This window comes from Dromaius novaehollandiae, chromosome 2, assembly GCF_036370855.1.
Source record: "Dromaius novaehollandiae isolate bDroNov1 chromosome 2, bDroNov1.hap1, whole genome shotgun sequence".
Lineage (NCBI taxonomy): Eukaryota > Metazoa > Chordata > Aves > Casuariiformes > Dromaiidae > Dromaius > Dromaius novaehollandiae.
This window is the reverse complement of record NC_088099.1, coordinates 79,477,441-79,501,780: the sequence shown is the minus strand read 5'-3', so window position 1 is coordinate 79,501,780 and position 24,340 is coordinate 79,477,441. Positions and strand designations below refer to the sequence as shown.

General features: G+C 38.3%; 1 protein-coding gene across 6 annotated transcripts in view; it reads right to left on the bottom strand.

Annotated features, from left to right (window-relative positions):
* Window positions 1–24,340, bottom strand: part of TENT4A (terminal nucleotidyltransferase 4A) — a 63,272-nt gene that overhangs the window by 4,643 nt on the left and 34,289 nt on the right. For 3 of the 6 annotated variants that reach the window (XM_064506822.1, XM_064506820.1, XM_064506821.1), the window contains exons 9-11: window positions 20,114–20,214; window positions 19,673–19,845; window positions 8,677–8,835 (exon numbers count right to left, since the gene is read on the bottom strand). In XM_064506822.1, coding sequence (XP_064362892.1) covers window positions 8,677–8,835; window positions 19,673–19,845; window positions 20,114–20,214 — 433 coding nt within the window. Of the gene's footprint in view, window positions 1–8,676; window positions 8,836–9,287; window positions 9,345–19,672; window positions 19,846–20,113; window positions 20,215–24,340 lie in introns of those variants that run through there. The other 3 variants (XM_064506823.1, XM_064506824.1, XM_064506825.1) reach the window with 2 other exon arrangements.

Below are 24,340 nucleotides of genomic sequence, written 5' to 3'. Positions count from 1 at the left end.
TTCTTCTGATTCGGGAGATGAAACTACTCACTGCTCATGATGTGGGGATGTACCTGGGTTTTTACATTCCTAATGTGCAACACTCGATTTGACTCAGTTCTCAGTAGGAAATCAAGAGAGCATTATAAAAGCACTTTTCTGCAAAAAATGCCAAGATCTTATCCTAGCAATAAGTTTTCAGTGCAGTCCCACCACTCTATGAATTTTGAAACATTTCCTTCTCTCCTGATGCACCCCTTGAAAGGTCCTTCTCAAACACTTCTCAGTTTGTCCTTAAGCAGCTTAGTAACACCAGCAAACTTTGCCGCAAGTTATTCATTCCCTATTAGATGTCAGACAACATGAGGCCTACTACAAATTCCTGCAAGGCTTCCCTTTTCTGAAGAAAGGTGAACTCCATTTACTATGAAAACTGAATCTTTGTTTCTTATCTTCTAACCAGTTAATCATTTGGAAGAGGATCTGCTTCTTTAGTAAAGGAAATTTACTTAATGTCTTTTGGAAATCATAAGAAGCTATATGAAACAGCTTCCCCTTGTCCACACACTTCTTTATTTCCCTGCACTCAGGTGTCCCATCATCATCACTGAGAGCTGGCATGTGTGTAACCAGATGATGGCTGCAGAGAGATCAGATAATCAGAAAAGAAAGCCCTTTATCTGTGGTGTGATAGACAAATCTGGTTTACATGTAGTTTCGACTTTTTTAGAATTCTCTTGATGGAATAACTTCCTCTCCCAGCATATGGCTATTGATCCAAAAACTAAATGATAGAAATGAAATCTTTTGGGGAAGAAGGTGATGACTTTGATCCTCTGTAAATAAAAGCTGCCAGATCTGGAAGGAAATTTAAGAGTTTGTATTTAAAAACAAGCCAGGGAAAGAACAACAAACAACAACTTGTTCTTGACCTTTACCCCAGAACAGCAGAAATCTGATGGAAATTGGAATACCAGGTAATGACTTGCTTAAGTAATCCAGGTTTTACTTCTAAAATACTGGCAAATTTACTACATAAAATTCTTGCACCCAAAGATTGTCATTATTCAAAAAATAAGAATTTACATGTAGCCAAAAATAAGGCACCTACATTTGAAATCATATAAATAAGTATCAAAAATAGAGTTGCAGTCCAAAGCAAGGTTTAACTTTTCTCTGCCTATTAGTTCTAAAAGAAGGAAGAAAACAGAGAAGTGTTAGCAATGAAAACAGTATCAGTATTCTTAATTTTAAAAGAAAAGAGATTATACATACACAAGGCTCAAAAATAATCAGTAAGGACCTAGGCAGCTAAACAAAAAGTTTAGAAAACGAATACGTCAGTTTAGACAGGATAAATACTTAGTATTATATTAACACTACAAGATTGGTGGCCATGATTAAACCTAGTCTGCGGTTCCTAGGAACTGTAATCACTCAAATTTGTATACTTCAAAATCATTCCAAGCAAAATATTAGTGTAGTATTCTGAAGACCTTTAGTACACCATTAACATTTCCAGTATCCCCTGAAAAACCTCAATGCACATCCTCACAAAATATTTCACTTGAAGTTCCTTTCAGATCCTCACCATATTTCCAACTTGTCCATTTTAGGCCTCTATTAAAAAAAAAAAAAAAAAAAAAAAAAAAACACCCACTCTTGTTTTGAGGATTTACATTCATTTCCCATTTCCTGAGCATGTAAATATTAGAAATATACTAAAAAAAATGCACCTTGTATGCAGGTAAAATCTAGCTTCTTGTTCCTCATTAAAATAAGTAGTTTTTCAGAGAAACAACAGGCAATGACCTAAGCAACTTTTTAGAAAGGAATATATTAACTAGTCATTACAACACATGGTATCAAATATTAGAAGATGGTTCAAGCTAGCCTCAACACTTTAAAGCCAGTTAGCTGATCTTATACAATATTTTTACTGGCTACCTAAACATATTCTTACTCTGGTAAGTTTTAGATGTGGTTCATATTTTTAACCTGAAGTAGAAGAGCAGCAAATTAAATTGTTAACCCAAAGTTATTTAGAAATGGAGATCTGGAAGAAAAAAGACCCAAAGTAATAAGGACATCAAACAGGCATTTCCCCCTCCTTTTGGGCCTACTAGCTAATTTCAACTGAAACCAACAGGGTTGTAAGTCTGTAACAGCTTTTATAAAAGCAGGAGCTAATCTCATTTCTGCCCTCATTAAGGGGGAAACAGGCATTTGTGCAACTAGCTCAGTGAGCAACAGCAAAGAACAAACATGAATTCTAGAAGCACAAGAACAGAAAAGTTTTAGATGTTTCCTATCTTCAAACAGAAAAGATTGAAAAGACTCAAAGCCACAAGGGAGCAGCTTACAGTGGTCCCTCATAGCCTTACTATGTGCGTTAGTGCTGTCAGTAGCCTGTAAAAACAAGGAAAGCTTTTGCTTCTCTTCACATTTAGCAACAGATTAGGTAGCTATTAGTCAGAGCAGTTCAACAATAAATTGGTATTTGAGAGACCAAAGAGCCTAGTCCCCAGAATGAGTGATCAATTTAAATTGAGACCACTGTCATAATTTGAAGACTTAAAAAAAGTCACAGGGGCAGTTCGAGAAAGTTGACTCTGACACATGAAACAAACCCCCCTAGTTGATGTTGTTACTGACCAAGTTTCAAAAAAAATGGGGGACAAGACAGAACTACCAGAAGGACTCTCATACTGCAACTTTGCTGCTACTGTGATGTGAACCATTAAGTGGTTTTATCTGAATACCTGTCATTAAGGAGAGCAGGAGATGGTCAATTTTCTAGCATATAATGTTGACAATTTTAGACCTTTAGACAAAAATAACTGCCATTTCAGCTAGCAGTCCCAAAACATTGTCCAAGTGATGAGTTGACATCAATACAGTATGCGTGAAGCAGCTAGAGCAAACACACAGGCAGATACTCAAAACAATCTAAGTTTGAGAGCAACAATCTTTGATTGCAATGATATTAAAGGATCAAGGTGTGCTATGCTAACAAAAGAACAGATATTACTTGCAAGTTTCCATAATTCTATTGCATTTGTTTTTTCTAGTAGAAACTATTTAGACTGTTTCAAGCAGATGTTTTTTCCTGCAACTCAATAAGCATTCAAGAAGCAACCACTAAAGGGCCCAAAGACTTTCACAGCATCATACAAGCATCTAGGGAAAGGGATCTCTGGATCAATCTTTTGTTGAAAGCAGGGCCCTATATTAGGTTATCCTAGGTCAAGTCCAGCTGAATGAGTTTCTATGCAAGGAAGGATAACACCAGATAAAGACTGCATATGTAAATACATGAAAATTTGATTAAGATGGCAAATATTTTGAGTAGTGTTTCAGTTGAACTGCCTCTGAAACTCAGATGCATTTCTGACCCTTTTCCTTCTCTCCATTCTTTAGGAAAGAAGAAATGTAATCCTATTGTATATATTTTTCTGAAAACTGTACTAAAGAAGAGAAGAGAAGCAATAATTATCAATTTTGCATGCACTAAATCATAAACTGAATGATCTTCTGTCATTTACAAGATGGGAGCCTGACATTTAGAACTGAAACTGCTTCCAAAGTACATCGTAGCCATCATCCTCCTTCCTTTGTCTAAGAAAACGGAAGGACATTGAAAAAGTATTCTACTCTAAATGAAAAAGGACTCTAAATAAAGGATATGAAAAATACACTTTGATCGACTGAAGAAACTTTTAGTACCCAGAGAGCTTAATACTACCTTGGAAGGAATGAATCAGGCCATTCTCAATTGAAGTTAACATACTAAAAATTCTGATGCATCACATTTTTTCCTAATGGAGTTTAGTATATTTGTACATCTGAGTAGTTGAGGACACCTGCGTTCTCAGAAATATTTGATAAAATGGACTAGGGATCAGGCTTAACGTGAATTAAAACATAATTTCAAAGTGAACACTTAACTGCATGCAGACAGCTAAAAAAATTTTTAGCCCCTGACCTACTGTGGGATTTTAATTGATTTCCAGTAAAAGTAGCTTTTGAGGAGTCATTTCAGAGATGCTAGCAGTATCAGCACTACCAGTGGGACAAAGCAACACTATTACCGTTGATCTGGTAAGAGCAAGCTCTGAAGCAAAGTATTTTAGCCAGTGAAGCACCAGTAAAGTAATACAAACAAGCAGTTAGTGCCTTATATTGCCAGACACACAAAAAGCTGAAAAACAAACTACAACACTGACATTGAGGTTTCATTTTCCAGTTGTCTTGTGTTTCACAAGCGAGCTTGTGAATGCTGCCATGAAGTTTTGAATTGCCATATCCAGGATCACACACCACTCATCTACAATGATATTTCCACTACAGTTTTTCCTGGACAGAACAAACCTCCTACAAGTCATTATGGCACAAGGACTGGAACTCATTATTTCTAGACTTTTGAGTCAAAAGTTTCTGGGTTGGGGAAAAACTTGCAAACTGAAAAGTAAAGTGCTCTTCTGACCCAGACAACATGAGGTTTCTCCTTTCTTGAAGGGTGACTTTTCAAGCGAGCACAATCCAAGGAAGAATAAACTGAACAGAACATATTCTACCCTGAAAAGACAACTAGGAAACTAGGCCCTTATCTTCCTGGAAAGCAAGCAAGGAATTTTCCCCCACCCTCTGTTCACATGAACATGCATACCAGTATTTGTTTTTCTGCTTATTCCAGTGGACAGCACTGGGTCATAAACTGTTCTCCCAAGTGTAATTCTAAACTGCTCATCAGCAACATAGAAGAATGATTACAATGGAAAAGCAATGATTATCCTGAAAAGCATACAAACCTGTATCAGGGAGTTAAACTAGTCCCTGAACCACCTGGAAATTCTCCAGTTATGCAGTACATAAAGCTGGTAACCACTCTAGTGCTTTCCAAAGAGAAAGCATCAGAAAGCTCTAATGGCAGAAAATTTGCCTAGAAGGCTGCAACTGCTTCAAAATACAAAGCTACTGCTCTTGACATTGGCCTTCCTTGCTACTGAAGCAACTGTGACTGAGTACTGGCGACCGAGTGGGAGAAAGTTGCAAGGATCAAAGGCTGAAGACACCAAGCAAACAAAACAAACCCTTTCAAAGACTTATTGAACAGCAAAGAACACCTCCTGTTAAGAGGCTTGCACATGTTCAAGCCTATCAGGATGAAAATACTTTCATCTACTAATGTGCTGTTTAAAAATTATAAACTAATTTGGTCTTAATTACATCAACTGCAAGAGAAAAGCTATCAACCTAATCTAGCCCTGTCACACTCCAGAAAGTTACATTCAAAAAGGAGTTATCTGCAGTATTCTGAATAGAATGTTTTTTAATTTCCCACTTTTGATTTGGTTGGTCACGATCCTCAAAGAGTGCATTTCTACTTCAGAAGACAGAAGCCTTTGGTTAATTCAATGTAAAAAAACAGTCATCCCATTAATAAACTGTAGATAAGTAAATGCAAGAAATTCCTCTAATTTCCTCAAATCCAGAGAGCACACCTGCATAAAGCAAAAGCCTCCAAAATTTCCTGATTTTAAACATAAGTTTGATACAAACTAAGAGAACAGTTAAGAAGCCTTAGAAAGTACAGTCAAGTAACAAAGCCAGAAAAACACTACCAAAGTTTTTCAAGACTCAAGATTTCAGCCAAGACCCAGGATTAATCCAGCGCATTGCCCCTTCACAACTGAGGCAAAAACACTGGATGCCAATTTGTTTTGTACCAACAACTGCATGCCTGAAAACTGGATTCTGGTTTTGGTAATTTTGGTGAAGTTAAGCTGCCACAGCACCGCTTCATAAAAGCAAAGTAGTTCAGGAAAAGTACAAGCTAGGCAGCAGGCTTGTATTTTAGATGAGGTTTTCCCTTACAATAGCTCTCCAGTTTTATTTCAAACCCAGAAAAACTTCAGAAGTTTCAGGCTGTACACTGAGGTGTGAATATTCCATTACAGAGACTAAAACAGTAACAAATCATTCTATTCGTTTCTCACTAATACAAAAGTTTCCTGCACTGTTCAGAGCAGCTCTTTTTGTTCGGTACAATTCAACAATAGGGGAGGCCAGGTCAAGAAAAGAAATCAGTGCAATAATTTGGAAATATAAGGAGGCACACTTTGCGATACAGGGGTTGGGGCTTGCAGAGGAAATAGCAGGGAAGAGCATATAACAAATGGCTTTCAAAAAATGATGCACTTTCTATGTTAATCTCCCTGCAGGGAAATACTGGAATGCCAGTGGTAGGCAGGGAGACAGTAAACCTGGTCCAAATGAAAGAGAGGGTGAAAAATATTTTTGTGAAATGCATAAGATAAACACGTGTACTATCTGTGAAGAACATGTGCATGAAGCTATAACATGCCATAACTCAATGCAGGTATTACTGAACACAGAAAAAGCTGTTCAAATGCAATCTCTTAATTATACATCTAAAGGTTCCAAACACCATGTTTTTAAATTTGCAAGTAGTGTTAATTATCGTCTCTAGACATAAATCAAACTCACAAGGAGAATGAAAAACATTCCCTTACATGCCAGGCTCAGGGTTGTGATCACAGGCATGAAGTCCAGCTGGAGACCAGTCAATACTGGTGTTACCCCAGGAGTCAATACCAGGACCAAAACTGGGAGAAGTGGCTGATACAAAAGATGGCTGTATTTTTCAGAGGAACCATAACAGACCAGAGAAATGGGCAGAGAGGATCCTCATGAAGTTCAAAGGTAAATACAAAGTCCTGCACCTCAGGTGGAATATCCTTATGTACCAATACAGGCTGGGGACTGACCGGCTGGAAAGCAGCTTAGCAGAGAAGGACCTGGGGGTCCTGGTGGACAGTAAGTTAAAATGAGCCAGCAATGTGCCCTCTTGGTAAAGGCTGGCAGAACAGCATCCTGGGTTGCATTAGGAAGAGTGTCACCAGCAGGTAAAGGGAAGTGATCCTTCCCCTCTAACTCCAAATGTGGCCTCACCTGTGCTGAGTACTGTGTCCAGTTCTGGGCTCCCCGTACAAAAAAAGAGACATGGACACACCAGAATGAATCCGGCAAAGGGCCACGAAGATGACAAGGGGACTGGAGCATCTCATACAAGGACAGACAGAGCTGGGATTGTTCAGCCTTCAGAGGGGAAGGCTCATGAGGGACTCTTATTAGTGTGTATAAATACACAACGGGAGGGCATAACACAGAACATGGAGCCAGACTTCTCAGTGATGCCTAGTGAAAGGGCAAGAAACAATGGGCACAACTGAAATACAGAAAATTTTATTTAAAAGTAAGAAACTTTCTGCAAGTGTGATCAAACACTGGAACAGGTTGTCCAGAGCAATTGCAGTCTTCAGCCTTGGAGATATTCTAAACCCAACTGGACAATGCCCTGAGCAACAGGGTCTAGTTGACCCTGCTTTGAACAGAAGGGTTAAACTAGATGACCTCCAGAGGTCCTTCCCAACCTCAACTATTCTGTGACTCTGAAATACTTGAACAATCTCAAAGCAAAAACTGAAGCAAACACACATCTTTCATCATGCACAAAATGTCAAGAAACTGCTGAATCAGACCAAAACGATAAGGACATTAAATTAGAAACACCCTGGCCCTAGAATGCCAAGAATTATGATAGAGGGACTGACAGAATAAAGAGGAAGATATTTCAAGAACCTGACCAAAATCAGCCTTGAAAGAAGCCAGTTCACTCACTATTGCCTGATATCATAGGCAACCTACAACTACCCACAACTTGCACAAAAGCTCACGTGGGACAGCTCAGTTTTGACTAATAGTTTAATCATCAGATCTTGGGAGCATTTTTCTGGAGACTATGTCAAGAACACCTGAATCTTAGGTCCACAATAAGTGAGATAAAGCTTAACAAGAACAATGTTAAAAGCTCAAAAGCCCTTTGTCTTGCTCAGGGGACACATACTATCACCTGAAACTCATTTCACCTCACTTAGCAATAATCTTTACTTTTCACACCCAAATAGTACCGAGTCTGCAAGAGAAACAGAGGATTTTCCTTCCTCATCTACTACAACAGATGTGTTAGATAAAATACTGCAGATTAGTTAGGTAACACACAGCCTTCCCTGCATATTCACCCCCTAGTACATTTTAAGCATACATTTATTAATATTTGGGTAAAATTACTGGCAATTTTTTTTTTCTATTCTCTGAAGTGTATTATGGAAGATTGCAAGTATAGTCAGATCTGTTCTAGTAATTCAACGCCAAGACCATTAAACAAGCCTAGATAAGTCAGTCTTCTATTTCTTCAGATTTAAACACTAGTTTACAAACAAACCACCTATGTGAAGTTTCTATTTTAAGAACAGGAAGTTAAAGAATCTAAAAATTTGTAGATATCACACTGGATTAAGCACCAGGAATGTCAAATACTACTTAAGGAGTGAGATGTTTGACACACTCCCTTTGACTTATTCCTAAGTGTCAGTGTGGTGTGGAAGGGCTTGCATATCCCAAAACGTATCAAACACTGAACCATTTCCCACCCCCTCTCCTACCCATACTTCTGATATAGCAGGTAAGTACTTTTATGGTTGCATGAAATTCAGCACATGCTATGTAAAGGTTGACCTTCAGAGGTTTCTAGACTGACAGCACAGCACAAGTGATCACTTCCGATCTGACTGTTTTCTCATCAAAAAGTTGCTCCATTTAGTTGGCTCATACCTGATTACTGGTGGCCATTATCAAGGTTCTCGTAGGCGCAGATTGGGGTTTACCACTTGGCATAGGCAATGCGGGTGGTAAACTGGCCATAAGCTGAGTCGGTGCTTGCAGACTGAACTGGTAAACATTAGAAGCTGTGCAAGGTGGTGTATCAGAATCCTTTTGGCAGAGAAAAAGGGGAAAAGAAAAGCAACTTTACAGAAAGTACAGTATATACAGACTATGCATTTGAAAATGCACCCGAATACCAACTCATGTGAATTGTAGAGTTTAAAGTGGTTTTTTTCCAATGGTAAAAAAATAAAATACAAGCCAGCACTAAGTTTTTCCACACACCTAGTAAAAATTTAATTGAATCTGAATCAAGGAGACAATTTAAACAGGCCTATGATAATCACAGATCAGTTTCCAGTCAGCTCAAACTAAAGCCAAATACATAAAATTATTTCTGTACCAAACTAGAATTAAAAGGTGGGAACTAAGGCTGGAGAAAAAAGGAGCAACAGCAACACTGTTAGCTATATAAGGACTAGAATTTTAGCTGTCATAACAGTATCAGCCCTCTAAACAGTGTTCTGGATTGTACTTATCTGTACACTAAAGTTACTCACTGTAATTGTTATTGTCTTCTCCCATTCTACCCAGCAACAGCAAAGTTAGGGCTCCACCTACCAAGAAACAAGGAGATGGTCTGCCAGTCAAGACTAGTATATAAGCACCAATTACTCAATTCTCTGCTAGTTAAGACTTCTGTTCTTATCACTTTACATGGGAAACTTGAGTGATAATTCATCAGGGGAGCAAGAATGATGTAGGATTACAGAAAGAAGTACTGTAATGGAATTTGTATTATGAATTTGCTTTCCATATTCCTCCTCCCAGCCCAGGGGCAACAGCAATTAGAGATGCATCAGAAGCAGCAAGTAACATTGGTGATGTTAACACAGCGGTGCATGGAGCACTTAACAGACAAACAAGGAGGCAAGCATAGATCCAGGGGTTTATAGGAATTACTGAAGTCTAAAAGCACTCAACTGACTGCCTCAATTTTTAAATGTGCGATTCTTTAAGTCAAAATAGTCGCAAAGCAAGTTATAGCCTTTTAAAACAACTCTGAACGCAGACCTTGTAGAACTAAACTTATTTTTAAGCCATAAAACAATGGCAATAGAAAGGTAGGTTTCTCTACATTTTACAGGTGTTTTCCCCCTCCTTCCTTCTGAATTTCAAAATCTGAACTTGAAATTAATGAAAAAAAGAATATTTATTTTCTATCTGAAACCTATCCTAAGCTTTTTTCCCTATTCCTATCTGTCTCAAGAAACAGCAAGAGATGCGGCTTGGCCAACAGATTTAAGACGGACCAGCCCAACCAGCTACTGGTAGTTCAGGAGTTACCAAATTAAAAGATATTTTGGCTCAGGTCAGTGATCTTTACTGTTAAATTATCATTGAAATAGTCTACTGTTCTCTCTTTAAAGATTTAATTGCCTGGAAGCAAAAACTCTTCACTCAAATCAAGCAAACTTTAATGGAAACAAAATATTTTAAAGCATTTTTCTTGGGCAAGGAGAAGATTGTTCAAGAGAGATTGACTAAACAGCCTAAGCAATGAAACACTAGGAAGCAAAACTTTCATTCCAAGCAAAGTGAATTCCCACAGTAGAAACAGCCCTTAGAATAAGCCCATCAGTTCTAAAATGATCATTTCTTTAATGGCCCATATAAACTTGTGCTCACTAAAGAATAAGTTATAGAACGAAAGGCAAAAAGGAGCACCTCCTACCCCCTCTCAACTAGTGGAAAGGGTTACAGTATACATTTGTGAAGCAGTTTCAGATATTTGCAGGAAGAATTCACTAAAGACAGACCATACTGGTAACAGAAGACAAAGCATGAAGGACCTTAAGATCAAATGTTTATTGTTATAAACACATTCCATGAGCAGTAGCAGTGATTACGCAACTATGCTCAGCTGTAGGCACATGCAAAGCAGCCTACTTGGACAACATAGTTTTCTCCTTTGCCTCATCCTACAATATTAGCAGCTGAAAAAGAAAGGTCTCTATGAAGATGAAACTGCTACATTCTAATATTCATTAGGCAGGATAAGTCAGATACAGACAAGAGCCTAGTTCTAAGATTAGATTTCTTTAGACAGCATTGGTCATGCAATTATAAGAAAAGTTACAAAACAGGATGAAATAAAGTTAGGCAGTCATCTGTTTGAAGAGATGACTTGAGAGAGAGAGGGCATGCTCATAGTAACCACGAGCAGACAGATGGGAAGGAAATCTCAAATCTGACTGAACAATAGTTTTACTCTTTCCCCTCACTCAAGAATCTCTCCTTTCTTTTGCTTAGATAGGATTAGAACCATTGAAGATTCACATAGCTACCCAGATGAAACACTTCCTGTTTTAGACTTCCAAACTCTCTGTGCAGCAAGAAGTCAACTGCTTAGGTCATCATGGCAAATGGGAAAGGGATTCACACAGTTTTACTGAGACTAGATAAACCTCACCACATGGAATCTTGTGTCACTTCATTATAATTTTGCAGGAGGTATGTTCATCTTTTTGCCTCAATGCTGATTTCCTGAGGCATGTCTCAAAGTATCCTTCTTTAGAGGTGATCCTGGACTGCTAATGGGATTACTGCTTGAAGATGATTGGCTAACTTCTTGTTAGCATCAAAACTCATTTCTTAAGGACAGCAGTACCTTTCTTCCTCAAACAAAGATTAACCTCAGTGAAAACTGAGTCTAACCTAAACACGGATTTTCAGATGGGCTGCCTGTGCTGAGGGATTAAATCTTGCTTGGTCTTCTAGACAGAATTACTAAGTGCCATGTGCAATCTTGAAACACTACACAAGCTCAGAAAAACTACAGAATCTGTAATTATCCTAGAAGTCAGTATTCAGAAATCAAACGCAGCAGTAAAATGCAAATTTCTTGCTCACATAGCAGATTTTTTTCCTCAAGAATGAACTGCAGGGGTCTTGGCAGAAAGCTTCATATTGTTTCCATTCTCCGACCTTCTCCCACTAATTACACAACTAGATTTCTTCCTTCCAACAACATACAGGAGCTAGAAGTTGTCAGAGAACAACAGTTGCTTCAATAAAAGCTGTGTTCTATTTTTTGAAAGCAAAGAACTGAAAATAGTGAGAAAATTGGTGCTTATAGTTAACACTTTCCAGCATACAGAATTTTCACATGCTCTTCTCAGTGTGTGATAACATTACAACTACTGGACTGATCTAGTAACTAGCTACTGCCAGCCACTCTTGCCTCCTCTGTCGTACCAGTGGCAGCATTTGACATTGTGATGAGCTAATTCATAGAACTAAACAGAAATAGCAATCCCTTTTTTTGTCAGTTAACTTCAGAATCAGCTTACCATACATAGAGTTAGGTGAACATCAGTGCAGAAAAGCAAGAGCAGAATCATTTCATAGGATTGGCTTAGTAGCAGTGTAAAACCACACCTCTTAGACAGCAAGAAGAAAACTTTGGACTTTTCCTAGAAGTTCAGGGCCATGCACAGGAGTAGAACCTCAATGCATACTCCCACATGGATAGTTTTAGTCAGGGAATTTAACTCTGCTTGACAAATCCACATTCTTCCAAGGTGATTTTGTGGATTCCACACCCTCATCCCATTTCATTTACATCAGGTTGTACCATTTTCCTTTTTGGTAGGTGGAGCCATAACTTTAATAATTAGTGCAGCAGAGTAGAAAGGATCAAAATTTGTGTGTGGCAGGTCATAAGATAGTGAATTTGATAGGCATCAATACAGTTGCACCATTTCCATTTGCCAGCTTATAAATAATACAAGTCTTGAATAATATGCAACTGGTTGGGTTTTTGTGCCTGAAAGTAAATTGTTTTTACAAAAGAAAAATACCTTGGTCTTTGCGGTAAAAAAAAAAAGAGTTAAGCGAAACAACAGAAATAGGATAAGCAAGCAGGCAGACTGAAAAGTATCCATCCTCCAGAAGTATTAGTGTTTGTTTTATAGAAAGACAAAAAGGTAATCTAATTAGCATCTATGACAATTTAGTACAAGCAAAGTGCCCCTTTAATATCACCATGTTAATCTTCTGCCAAGCCTAACCATGGGCTTTTGGTTGCTGTTTTAAGATCAATACTCATTGTATTTTAGATAAACCATCTTATATTTAAGAAAAAATCCAGGAAGTTTCTTTTCAAATCTTTTCCATCGCCCCTAAAACTTTCATTTCACAGGGGGTTTAGACTGACCTGTACTGTTGAGAGTATGATAACATTTCAAGTTGTACAATTAAAATGTTTTTCAAATTCAGTACTAATTTATAGGACTACTTATTATGCAAGCTGAACACATACCATATCAAAACAACATAAGCATTCACTTTAGGTTTTCTTCCATCCTAAAATGACTTAGACACTGTTTTAGGGGGTGTTAATGTGTTAATCTTAAGATATGGCAAAAGTAGAACTAGCAAATGGCATCAGAAAGTACTGATCTCAGTTTTGGCGGGAGAATAGCATGTGCTTCTCTTTACCTCACTGACAGAACAGTAATCAAATCTAACTTTACTTGCTGATTCACACATTCCCTCTACACCCTTTTCTGTTTAGATCCACTGGTTATTAAATAAAATGTCTTTATAATTTGGGGTTCTAAATTGTCTCCCCTATAGCTTTGTGGAAATGTACTCTTATTTCAAGTGGATATAGTAATAAACTGCTCATACAGCTGATTTTGAGACAGAACTACTGAAGGGGAGCATGAGACAATACAAAGCAGCACACAATGAGAGAATAGGGGTTAAAATAACAAAAACAAGATGTGGAACTATATGGTGATAAAATAAAATAAAAAAGGAAGAGTAGCACTGAAAAAATCTGTTCTCCTCTGATCCAGAAAAGGTGCGAGCAATCTGCATAACAAGAATAGAAAAAAAGATATAAGTTTTAAAGGATTTGGGGGTTAAATTCGTAAATGCACCAAAACAAAAGTCAAGTGCTTTTTTTCCCCCCAGTAGTTTCAGGTTATTTGTGTTCAGGGTTGCCCACAGCTTTATTTGGAGACAATCTGGCTGCAAGTCAGCACTTGCATCTTTCATTAAAGACTAAAGTTTGAGAGGTCTACTTTTTACAGCACTTGCCTCCCTTGATTTGTTCAGGGATGGGAAAGGAGAGTAAGATACAGAAGCTGCTTTCATGTTCTAGATAAAAATGGACAATCAGCTATCCATATGAATGGTTACTTTCATTAGGACACATGAATACTCAGACAAGTGAAAAGAAAGGTAGACAAGCTTATCTGCATAGCTCTTGCTATCAGACTGTCTCCGAGAATTTTGTTGTGCCATCCCCTTCCCCCCCCCCCAACATATTTTAATCTGGAATTGTAAAAATTAATTGTAGTCATTAAACAGATTCAACAAGATTACAAGAGCAGCTGTTACAGGAACTGTTCTGAAATGCTGTCAGTGTCTGTCCCTTACTGCAGATAAGTACATGCCTTACACTTGCAAATTCAACCCCTTAAAAAGCAACATTTATCAAAACAGGGTCATATACTCCCCATTGTGCATTGAGAAATACAACAGCTTTACTAATAAGCTAAAATTCACAATCTTTGGCTAATCAGAAGAAAGGGCAGATTGTATTTCTATCATCCTGTTGATAGCATATAAGATCTGCATTGACTTTTGAAACAGTTACTTGCTCTGCAGTAATTGTGGCCTAATACTTGAGCTCGACATAGCGTTTATTGTAGTTATTACAAAGTATCCATTTTTAACCAGTCATATTTATGACCACTCACAATATTAGCACCCAATCCAAGTACTGAGTACCTAATACTTGAAGAAGGTGTCTGTGTGTTGGGGGCCAGGGAAACAGGGGACTTGTTTCATGAAACACTAAAGGTACTGGTAGGGATATCCCCTAACCGACAGTAGTAGTATGGTGGGCAGATCAAGCAGTGACATTCTGATAAAACCTTTTATAAAGCCTAAACAGCTATAGCTATAGGTAAAAATTAAGAATGGTCTGAAAGAACATACTGTAAATACTAATAAAGTTAGATAGAAGAAAGGTTTGTGTGTTCTTCTCCAAATTAAATCTACACAAACAGTACTTTGACATGACTGTATGGTCCTGAGAATTCAAAATCCTTCATGAAGTAATTTTGCCATACAAGCCCACCAAAGAAAGTTATCACCAGAAAGACTGAGGTAAGAAGTTGTATGAAATTTCTTAAACCCAGACTTCTAACAGACAACTTTGATGTTCTGTACTGGATCTCTGACATTAAGTATGCATAGATCTCAAAAAAGCTTCAAAACTTTATGAGGAATTGCATTAGTAACTGATATGCAGCTACCATTGTCATGTAAAACGCTAAGCTTTGTTTGGCACAACAGCAGCAAAACTGCAGAGCATATTTACCAGCAGGAATTATATCCGACCACAAGAAGACTAGGAAGAAAAAAGAGAGGGGAAAAAAACCCCACACATCCATAACTGTTCTCACTTGGCAGAGATGGTTTTATCAGGCACTTGCTTCTCTGGCACTGCTCTAGGATTTCCCAAGCTAATAAAAAAGCAGTCTTCCACAATGCTTAAGCAGCCAGAAATCCAGGTCCATCAGTTGCACAGCGCAAGTCCTGGATGGAAAAACACCCAGGAAAAAAGCAATCCTAGGAGGGATTTGGTCTTTGCTTAGGTTCTTAGCCTAACATCTGCAACTAGCCACAAATGAGCTGAGGGCGAACATAGCTCATTTCATGTGGTTTCAGATTCCCATAGCAATCACTAAACTTAATAAGAAGGTTACAGTGAGACTTATTAATACCAAAGGTTTATGTCCTATGCGGGAACAGTTTGACTTCTGTTCCTGTGGAATAAAAAACTCACATACTTTGCATTGTCCTTGACAACGATGACAAAGATATTTATCAAGCATCTCCCACAAAGGAAGAAATATGTACATCCAGCAACATTATCCACTCCAGTATTTGGTGGATCACTAACAACTGTGAGAGTATGTAGTATTTTTCAAAGTGAATCAGTAGCCTGCTTGGTTACTTACCTGTGGGAATGAGTGAGTGGAGAACACATGCTGCCTTTCTGTTAGGGCAGCATATGGCATTTTAAATATCTGCACAGCAGAATACTGCACTGAGAAAAGACATACTGCATAGATTAGTTTGGTAGCTACAGACTGGAGAGAAATTTATGTGCAGTCAGGTATGTTCTTGTAACCAGATTCCTTGTATCCATATGTCCATTCCCAGGGTGTTCCTCAGTTTGCTCCTGATGAGTCCATCACTAATACTTATGTTGCTGATGAAAATATAGCTCTTCACGGAGCTGAGGCAACAAGATGGGAACTTTAGTACTCAGTATTTTACAAGGAAGTAGATTAAAAGCACCACTGAGATAGTGAGAGCTCTGTAGTGATGCGTACAGACTAGTAAGACAAATCCATAAACTGAGCAGCTGTTATCATACTAATGATGTGACAGATGTCAGAAAACAGATTCTTCTATTCTAGCAGTCTTTGCCATGAAATTCGTTGGATGTTACAAAAAACTTTTGTGACAGATTTTGCAGTTTGATAGACACCTATCATGAAAAACAGCACAGTTTCTTCAGTCAGCCAGTGCTATCATAAGGCTTTTTGTAAATAGCTTTGTTGTCCTGGAAAACCCATAAAACAGTACCTTTTGTATAAATTATGATTTAGTCTCATTAGATACCATTCTTTGTTTTGAGCTGTGTAGACAGTGGCCCAGAAGCATGTCCTCCTGCAAACTAGTTCTGGACCTGCAGAGATGGAAGCAATCCTCCACCTGAATCCGAGGCAATGTACTAAGGAAAAGCATATACATCTAGAGTAAGTGAGGAGAGAGGGAATGCTATCCTTGAAGGAAGCAGTTCTCTTGTTCCTCCATGGTACACAAGACTGCATCTTAGAAAGGCTACCATGAGTAGGTTTCTGAAGGAAGGAAAGCAGTAGTAGGAACAAAGGAAAAAAATCAGGATAGTTACCTGGAAGCTGTCATATCCCTACACTTTATTTTTCTGAATATGTAAACATACATAAGTTAAGAGACTGACTGATTTCTAAATGTTAGCACTGGTTTATGCCAATCCAGCCTCCAAAAAAACCTGCTCCTTTTTCTGGTCTATTCTGACATCCATTTTTCTGATGCTGGAACAGATCTATAACCACTGCTATCTCAGAATCACCCATATATCCAAGACATTGAGAGCCTTGTCTATTCAGCTGCTGAACCATATTTATGGAATATAAGGCAAAATGTGTAATGCTAAATGACCTTCAAGGAAGCAAATCCTTAAGAAGAAACATACAGCATACTGTGTAAGAACCAATAGCTCTAAACTGCATGAACTACAGGTTTTACTAAAGATTCTAGGATCTCTGTGAGTAAGATTCCCTGCTTTGATAGTGCTTGGATGCTTAATTGCCAACATCTCATCCAGGACACACTGATCAGTATATGCAAGGGCTTCCAGATTTATTGTCAGTGTACAGTGATATCACAATATAAATACCTCTGTGCTAGAGCAGGTGGCTGGAATATTTGACTGCCATAAGGCACTCAAGTTGAGAGAGGCAGTCTGGCCACATGAAGCCACAGACAGCTAAGTCTATCTCCCTCAGTATACATTCTAAGAAGTAGATTTCTGTTATATTGGCAGACAGGTCCTGCTAAGGTCAAGGTGCAGCTGATCACGCCATTACCAGGCAAACTGTCACTGAAGAGAAAAGCAAATACTCCCTGTTGTATCAGAGGGATTTTATAGGGCATCTCGTACCTGATACACAGGAATAGTTATCCTGCATTCAGGATATCTCCAGAAACAGTGTTTTGATGAAGACCTTGTGCCTAGGGTAATTATGCTGACATCACAGGGATTTTTTTTTTTTTTTTTGCTATTAAGAAAAAAATCTTTGCACTGATAAGGGATCAAACTGTCAATTTAGAATCTTCTTTCACTGTCTCCTGCTTTTGTGATCCATAACTTCCTTTCAATCTTTAATATCAAAGAATTCAGAAGATTTACCTTCAAATGAACACAGAATCATCCATGAAGAACAATCCTCTCACAAACTCAGAGCTAACACTACATTCACCTCTACACTGGCGAATTGCACTGTATTCCCTTGTTCTGGAACTGGTACTGAAGTTCACTGCAAACCTGCCTGCAAGAAAGATGCTAACACAGCATTTATCACTAGAAGCCTTGACACAAATACCAACTGTCATACATAAGTGTTCCCTTGCTGGAATCTGGACATAGTATTATCCCAGACCATGCTGTGGATAGCCTCCTTATCTCCAGCAGAACAAGTTTCTCTCTTCCTTAATCAGATACAGCTCAGGACTGTTCAACTAGAGGTTGTTCAGCCTCACATATACAAATGCCAATAAGATGTACTCATCAGTAACTTGTCAGAAACCTGCCATTCCATTGCAAATTAAGATAATGTGCTGCCAGTCTGCTAAGGACACAGTACCAATGAATGACCAGGGCTTAGACTAGGGCCTGCCACAGGTATAAGGGAATAAGGCTTTTAATTTTGCTCTAAAGGGTAGCACATCCATTTACTTTGTGGATGTCATAACTGATTGCAGTCTTTCTTGCTCAGAAGTTCCCTTCTGCTTTTCATTTATCAATTTCTGACATCAGGCAGAGATCAGGTGTCAGGCAAAGATCAGATCATGAAACTTCATCTTTGTGTTAAGCACAAAGGGACTAAGGGGAGGTCCCAATTACTCATTAGGTTGGGAGTGCTTGATATTAAGGAAACATTTGCATTTTCTCAAAACTCAATCTTACAGCAATAACCAACTCACTGACATACTCAAAACACGAGCATGCCTAGTAGTATCACTGGCAAGCGACATGCTGTGCTTTTTTCACTAGCCAGATGGGTGCAACTAAAGCATTTACTATATTCACTGGAGGTGGAGTGAGAGAAAAATTCAACACAGAACATCCAGCAGCATTAAGGAATTACAGAAAGTAAGCAGAAGGTATATAATGAATGCATTTGTTCCTCCACTGTTTGCCTGTGATTATTTCGTTTTTATTAAACACAATCCAACTTTTACTTCCATGTTTGACCAGCTTTTGAAAACAGTCAAGAAACAAATACTTAGACATCTCTTGGTATGACCCACTGCTGCTCAGTATTGTACCTTAACGGGATATTACATCTTGTTCCACTGAATATCTGTGCCTACAGCATAGAATGCTTCAATAGATTTAAAATGAGCATGTCATGCCAAGCAATGTAAATTTGTGCTTTATAATCTATTCTGCCCAACTCTGTCTTGATTTAAATCAAGATCAAAACAAAATGTCTACAAAGTTTGAAGTGCCTGAAAACACAATTAAAGAGACTAGAGCCTTCTCTTCCAGGAGGTTAGAGACATTCTATCTGCGCTTTTAAAGTGTAAGCCGACAGCAAAACTTTGCATACGAGTGCCTCCAGGCATTCAAACATGGACTTACTGCTTGGCTGAAAACAGCAAGGAGTATTATTCACCTCCACAGCAAGTTATGATTTTCATGATCAATTTGGGATGTGGGAAAAGAGAAGTGGAATTTGACAACAGGAGATTTTGCCTGATAGAGGAAGTATTTATGAATAGATATTTCTACTCTTCTGATTAGTTTTATTAGTTACTGTTGACTTGGAGATTTATAGTTTATTATGTCTAATTACCACCACTAAGGGTACCAAAGGTTTAGGATGGAATTAAGACAGATTTCATCCAATGAAAAAGTGGGGTTTTTTTAATTTAAATTTTCTGAGCAGGAGAAGTTACTAATTTGCTGTAGCAGCTTAGTGACAGTCATCACATTAAGTGCTGCTATTTTAGCTATGACGCTTTGATAGGCATGGTAAAATCTGCTTCTTAGTAGCTTTTTAACCCATTAAAAGAAAAATCTTACAATGTCACTGCCGGAGAGTGATGATACAGAAGAGGCAGATGACCCAGAGGACAACTGCTGTGTGCTAGCCAACGACAAAGCCAAGTGTTGGTTGTAAGGTGGTTGCGAGTCTCTGTTCTGCTGCTGTTCTCCACTGCACGGAGCAATCTGGTCTCTTATTTTCAACCTGTTGTCTGTTAACAGAAGACGTGAGTATCGTTTTAAGAGCACAGAGCATCAACACATGAATCTTGCAGCCTAAAAAACTTCCGCTTAACCAGCTAACAAAGTGAAAAACAGGCTAAACATAGAAAACTAGTCTTAGGTTAGAAAGCAACAAATTGCTTTAAGTTTTGCCTGCATACTTGAACCAGTGATTAATTTCAAGGCATACATATTTTCAATTGCACCAAGTCCAAGAAGAAAGCTTAAACTAATTTCAAAGATTTCTGTCATACCTACCAAGTTCAGGTGATAAATTAATTTTGTTCCCCCACTTCTTTTTAATCCAGGCTCTGTAGTCAATCACCTCTTGAGTCACTTTGATGATTCTACCTAATGTGCTAAAAAAATTTCAATTGTTAAACAAAGCCATTTGTTTACATATTTGCAAGCATTTCAAAAAGCAATCAAGTTATGTTAAAATCAGTGCAAGTTATCCACAACCAAAGAATTTTTCTGATCTTTCATTTGCTTATAGCAGCATTTGGGCCACTGAAGAGACACTTTTTTAAATTAGTGTATTACTTACCTTCTGCCATACTGATATGCAAGCACTGACACATAGGTAAAACATTTTTATCCTGTATTTCTAAACAATGCATCTTAACTATCAAGAATGCACATGCAAATGCTAGTGTACTTGATAGGGCACTTTACAGGTTCTTGCATTTCTCCATACAAAAAAATATTTTTCACAAAATCTGGATTAGAACAGCTATAGGATAAACTGAATGTGTTAATATCTTGGACCCCCAATTCCTCTTCCTGCTGAAGAGAGACCTTCACTGGTCCTTGCTTATAGATTTACAAGACAAGTTAACAGGTTTAAGATCCCTGCAGTTATAAAGGAAGTACCATGGATCGTGAGGTAATGGAAACAAGAAACAGACTGGCTCCAAAATCAGCATAAATTAGAATTTAAGATGACTCATAAGGGAAACTGGTTCAGGTAAAAAGCCCACCTTGTCCTGTTGAACAGTGACTAATGTTAAGTACAGAGCAATGTTTTCCAACACACCTTCCCAACATTCAGCCATTTGCATTGCAGGTCTTCTTGAGCAGGAGTTGTCTGAGAGTTTATCTTTTGGTCTTTTCTTTCATCAAGGGCTGTTTGTTGAAATTCTTACTATTTACTCAATGATCAGGATTTAAGAACGACTGACTACTGTACAAAAGATGGACCATGGAAAGCTACCATCTTGGGAGAAAGGTAATACTACTTTAGCTTTGAAAGTCTTCAATAGTTCTAGTCAGCTTCTTTATTTCACATCATAAAGGTACAACATACCTTTACTGGAATTTTTTCCTTTTTTTTTTTTTACGTGTACAATGGGAAGGGAGGACATCAGTAGCATAAATGTACTTAGGCTAGCTTTATCAGCTAATTGTGTAGTGACACTTTAAAAAGGAGCAGTAATTCTCCTACTAGGTTAGGGATTATTACCTCATTGCAAGATCAAATTCGACATACTCCATGTTTAGACTTCCAACTTCAAAGACATGCCACTGTGTCAGTATGGAAAAAAGCTGCCCAGCATTTAAGCACATATGGGACCAAATAGTATCATCTACTGCTTAAATTATGAATCCAATGGGTGCAGAAGGACCTCATGGACAGAATGAATGTCATCCGCCATTTTATTACTTAATACAGATAAATGAAGTGGTGTATGTTGGAAAACAATCTTGAATTGCACATGCAGAATTAAAAGCTTTGAAGTGATTGTCACCATTCAGCAACTAATGGTCTGGGTTATAGCAGGCAGTTCTTTGAAAAGCACAGCTCAAAAAGCTAAATAGAGCATTAGGAAAGGAACAGAATAAAAGAGAGGATAGCATTTTGTCAGTGCACTCGCCCATGATGAAACAGCAGTTTTAACACTCTGCAATTCCAACTTCTCAAACTCAGAAAGGAAGTGTTTAAAACCAGAAGAGACAGAATGAAGACAAGATTGATAAATGTTGTAGAGAATCAGCTGTGGCCTTGAAGTTGCAGCTCCCAGGACAGCACTGCAGTATGGAATTCAAACATACAAATGCTGGGCTCTTCAGCCCTGGGATAAAAAGAAATCTTGGAGCTGAAAGTTTCACCCAAGGAAGTCTTCAGAAAGATTTGAGCTTTTACTCCAGAATGACCCATAGATTCTACAGCTATTATCAGCAATGGTCTTAGAATTAGAAAATGAACAATGAATGACAAAGTCTTCAGGAGACAGAGTTAGCTTGTCAAGTTCAAAGCTTGCTGGAGTACTTTCCCAGAAGCAACCAGTACCAGTCATGCCTTCATATACCAGAAGGAAAATGAACGACATAAGATGGCATTTTTATCAGCCTGGGAGGCTGGTACAACAAAAACGTCTGCTGTCAATAGGTGTAAGGAGCAAAACTCCTGCTACATCAACAATTATGGTAGAATTACACATGCGGAACCTGGGAATCTTCTCTTACTAGCTCCTTTCACAGAGCAGATCAAAGCTCCAAACTCTGCTTTTTGGTGATGGTAGAGGGAGGAAGGTTTATTACTCATACACCAAAATTAAAAACATTCACTATGAGACATCAGAAACTGAAAGGTGATTAAGTCTACACTGCCATATATTTAAACAGCAGGGCAGAGGAAAAGAGAAGTAAATGTGATCAAACCAGATACCGCTCTTGAAGAGCCAGATGTCATATGTATGGGACTCAAGCATATCCATGGGGTCAGAATATTTCTCAAAATAAACATTTTAAAATTGTGCCTATATCTCAGGGTTTTCAGCCCTGAAAACGCTTAGGAACAAAGAGTGATAGTTAATCTGCCCAGCCTTTAGTACTAGAGAATTCTACACTTTTTTTTTTTTTTTTTTTTGAGGGGGGGGGGCCGGTTGCAGCAGGATTTCTACATATGAGACATTCCCAACAATCTTATAAAGATAATTGTAAGAGGTGGAAAAATACCAAGTTAACTGGTTAACAAAATCAGACAGTTCTCCTATGAAAGATGGCCTACTTAAAGATTTTTCTCTAGGTATTATCACATAGTAAGAACAGGGATAAGCTACCTGCATAACCCAGTCTCCTAATAATCAGTTTATGATAAAAGTTTAGAAACTCCAGTTTTACACACCACATAGTTTTTCTGTCAACCTAATGCCGATTATTTGCAAGCCCTCAGGTCACAGGGACACTTTCTTGCTGTCATTACAGCACAATTAAGATGAAAATATACCTTAAGATCACCCTTAAAAGGATCAAATTGCTGACATACTTAGTGAGACCAAATATCTAAAGCTCCAGTCAAGCTCCACATGAAAGAGTGCAAGAGCAGTTTAAAGAAAAAACAAACACTACACATTAAATCCATGGAAGAACAGTCAAAATAACAGCTAAGTAGACCTTAACCGAAATCATGAAGCACCTCCTTCGTGTTTAGAGGACCATATAATCTAAACCAGACTAAAGAGCACCTGAGAAGGATCTGCTTGAGCATAAAGATAAGAAAAATCTAGAACTTTTAACTAGACATATCTTTTATGTAAGAAAAGCTGATATTGCTGATACCTCCCAAGGGACATTCATTCTAGAGACAGCCATCCACCATTCAAGTTGTGAATTAGAGGAAGGACTCTTTCAGATTTCTACTCCCTGTGTCAGCAGAGTTAGTAGGTAAATTTTATATTTCATTTGACAGCTCCCAGAGCTCCCAAGACTATTTTGGCCAGCCATGGGCAACCTGAACCTAACATACAGACCTGCTGGCCATTAGGTGAACTGTGCACCAAAACCAGACCGAACAGCTTCCTAGAACAGAAGAGGAGAAAAAAAATAATAATAATCACTTTACACATAGTAAAGACTATTGCTGCTTTGAAAGTCATCAGCTATAAATTACAATCCCAGAGACACAGTAGCAAAGCCCAGCCAAGGCTTCCTCAAACTCTGAACTCTGGCCTGTTGGTCTAACTGTCCTTCTCCCTCAGAGGCTTCACCACTCAGATCATTTTAAGTGATCATCTGGCTCCAGTTATCAGAAACTTGTTACCAATCTAGAATTCTGGGAATTGCACTCAAAGTTATATTGAAAAGACATCGCAGCAGAACCAGACTTCCATTCCTAGTTTCTTACGACCTCATCTCCCTCCCAAATATGATTGTGCTAGCTGTTTGGAGATGCAGTCTGGGCACATATTCATACCTGAACCACATGATAGAACTGAATAAGCCAACATCCTGGGCTACAAACATACTTATTAACCCAAGGATGCATCTGTACCCAAGACAGCTTAACTTATAGCTGCCAAATGGCGTGATACCACTTCATCTTCCCCAGAGGTAAATTCCTACTGCTTCTCTTACTTTTGATCTGCCTATCCTGCAGCCACAACACAAGTTGGATCAGCTTGCTGACATGACAACCAGAAGGGTGTGTTGCTAAATTTGCTCTCAGATAGACCAGAGAGTTTTTCTGACTCATCTTCTGATTGC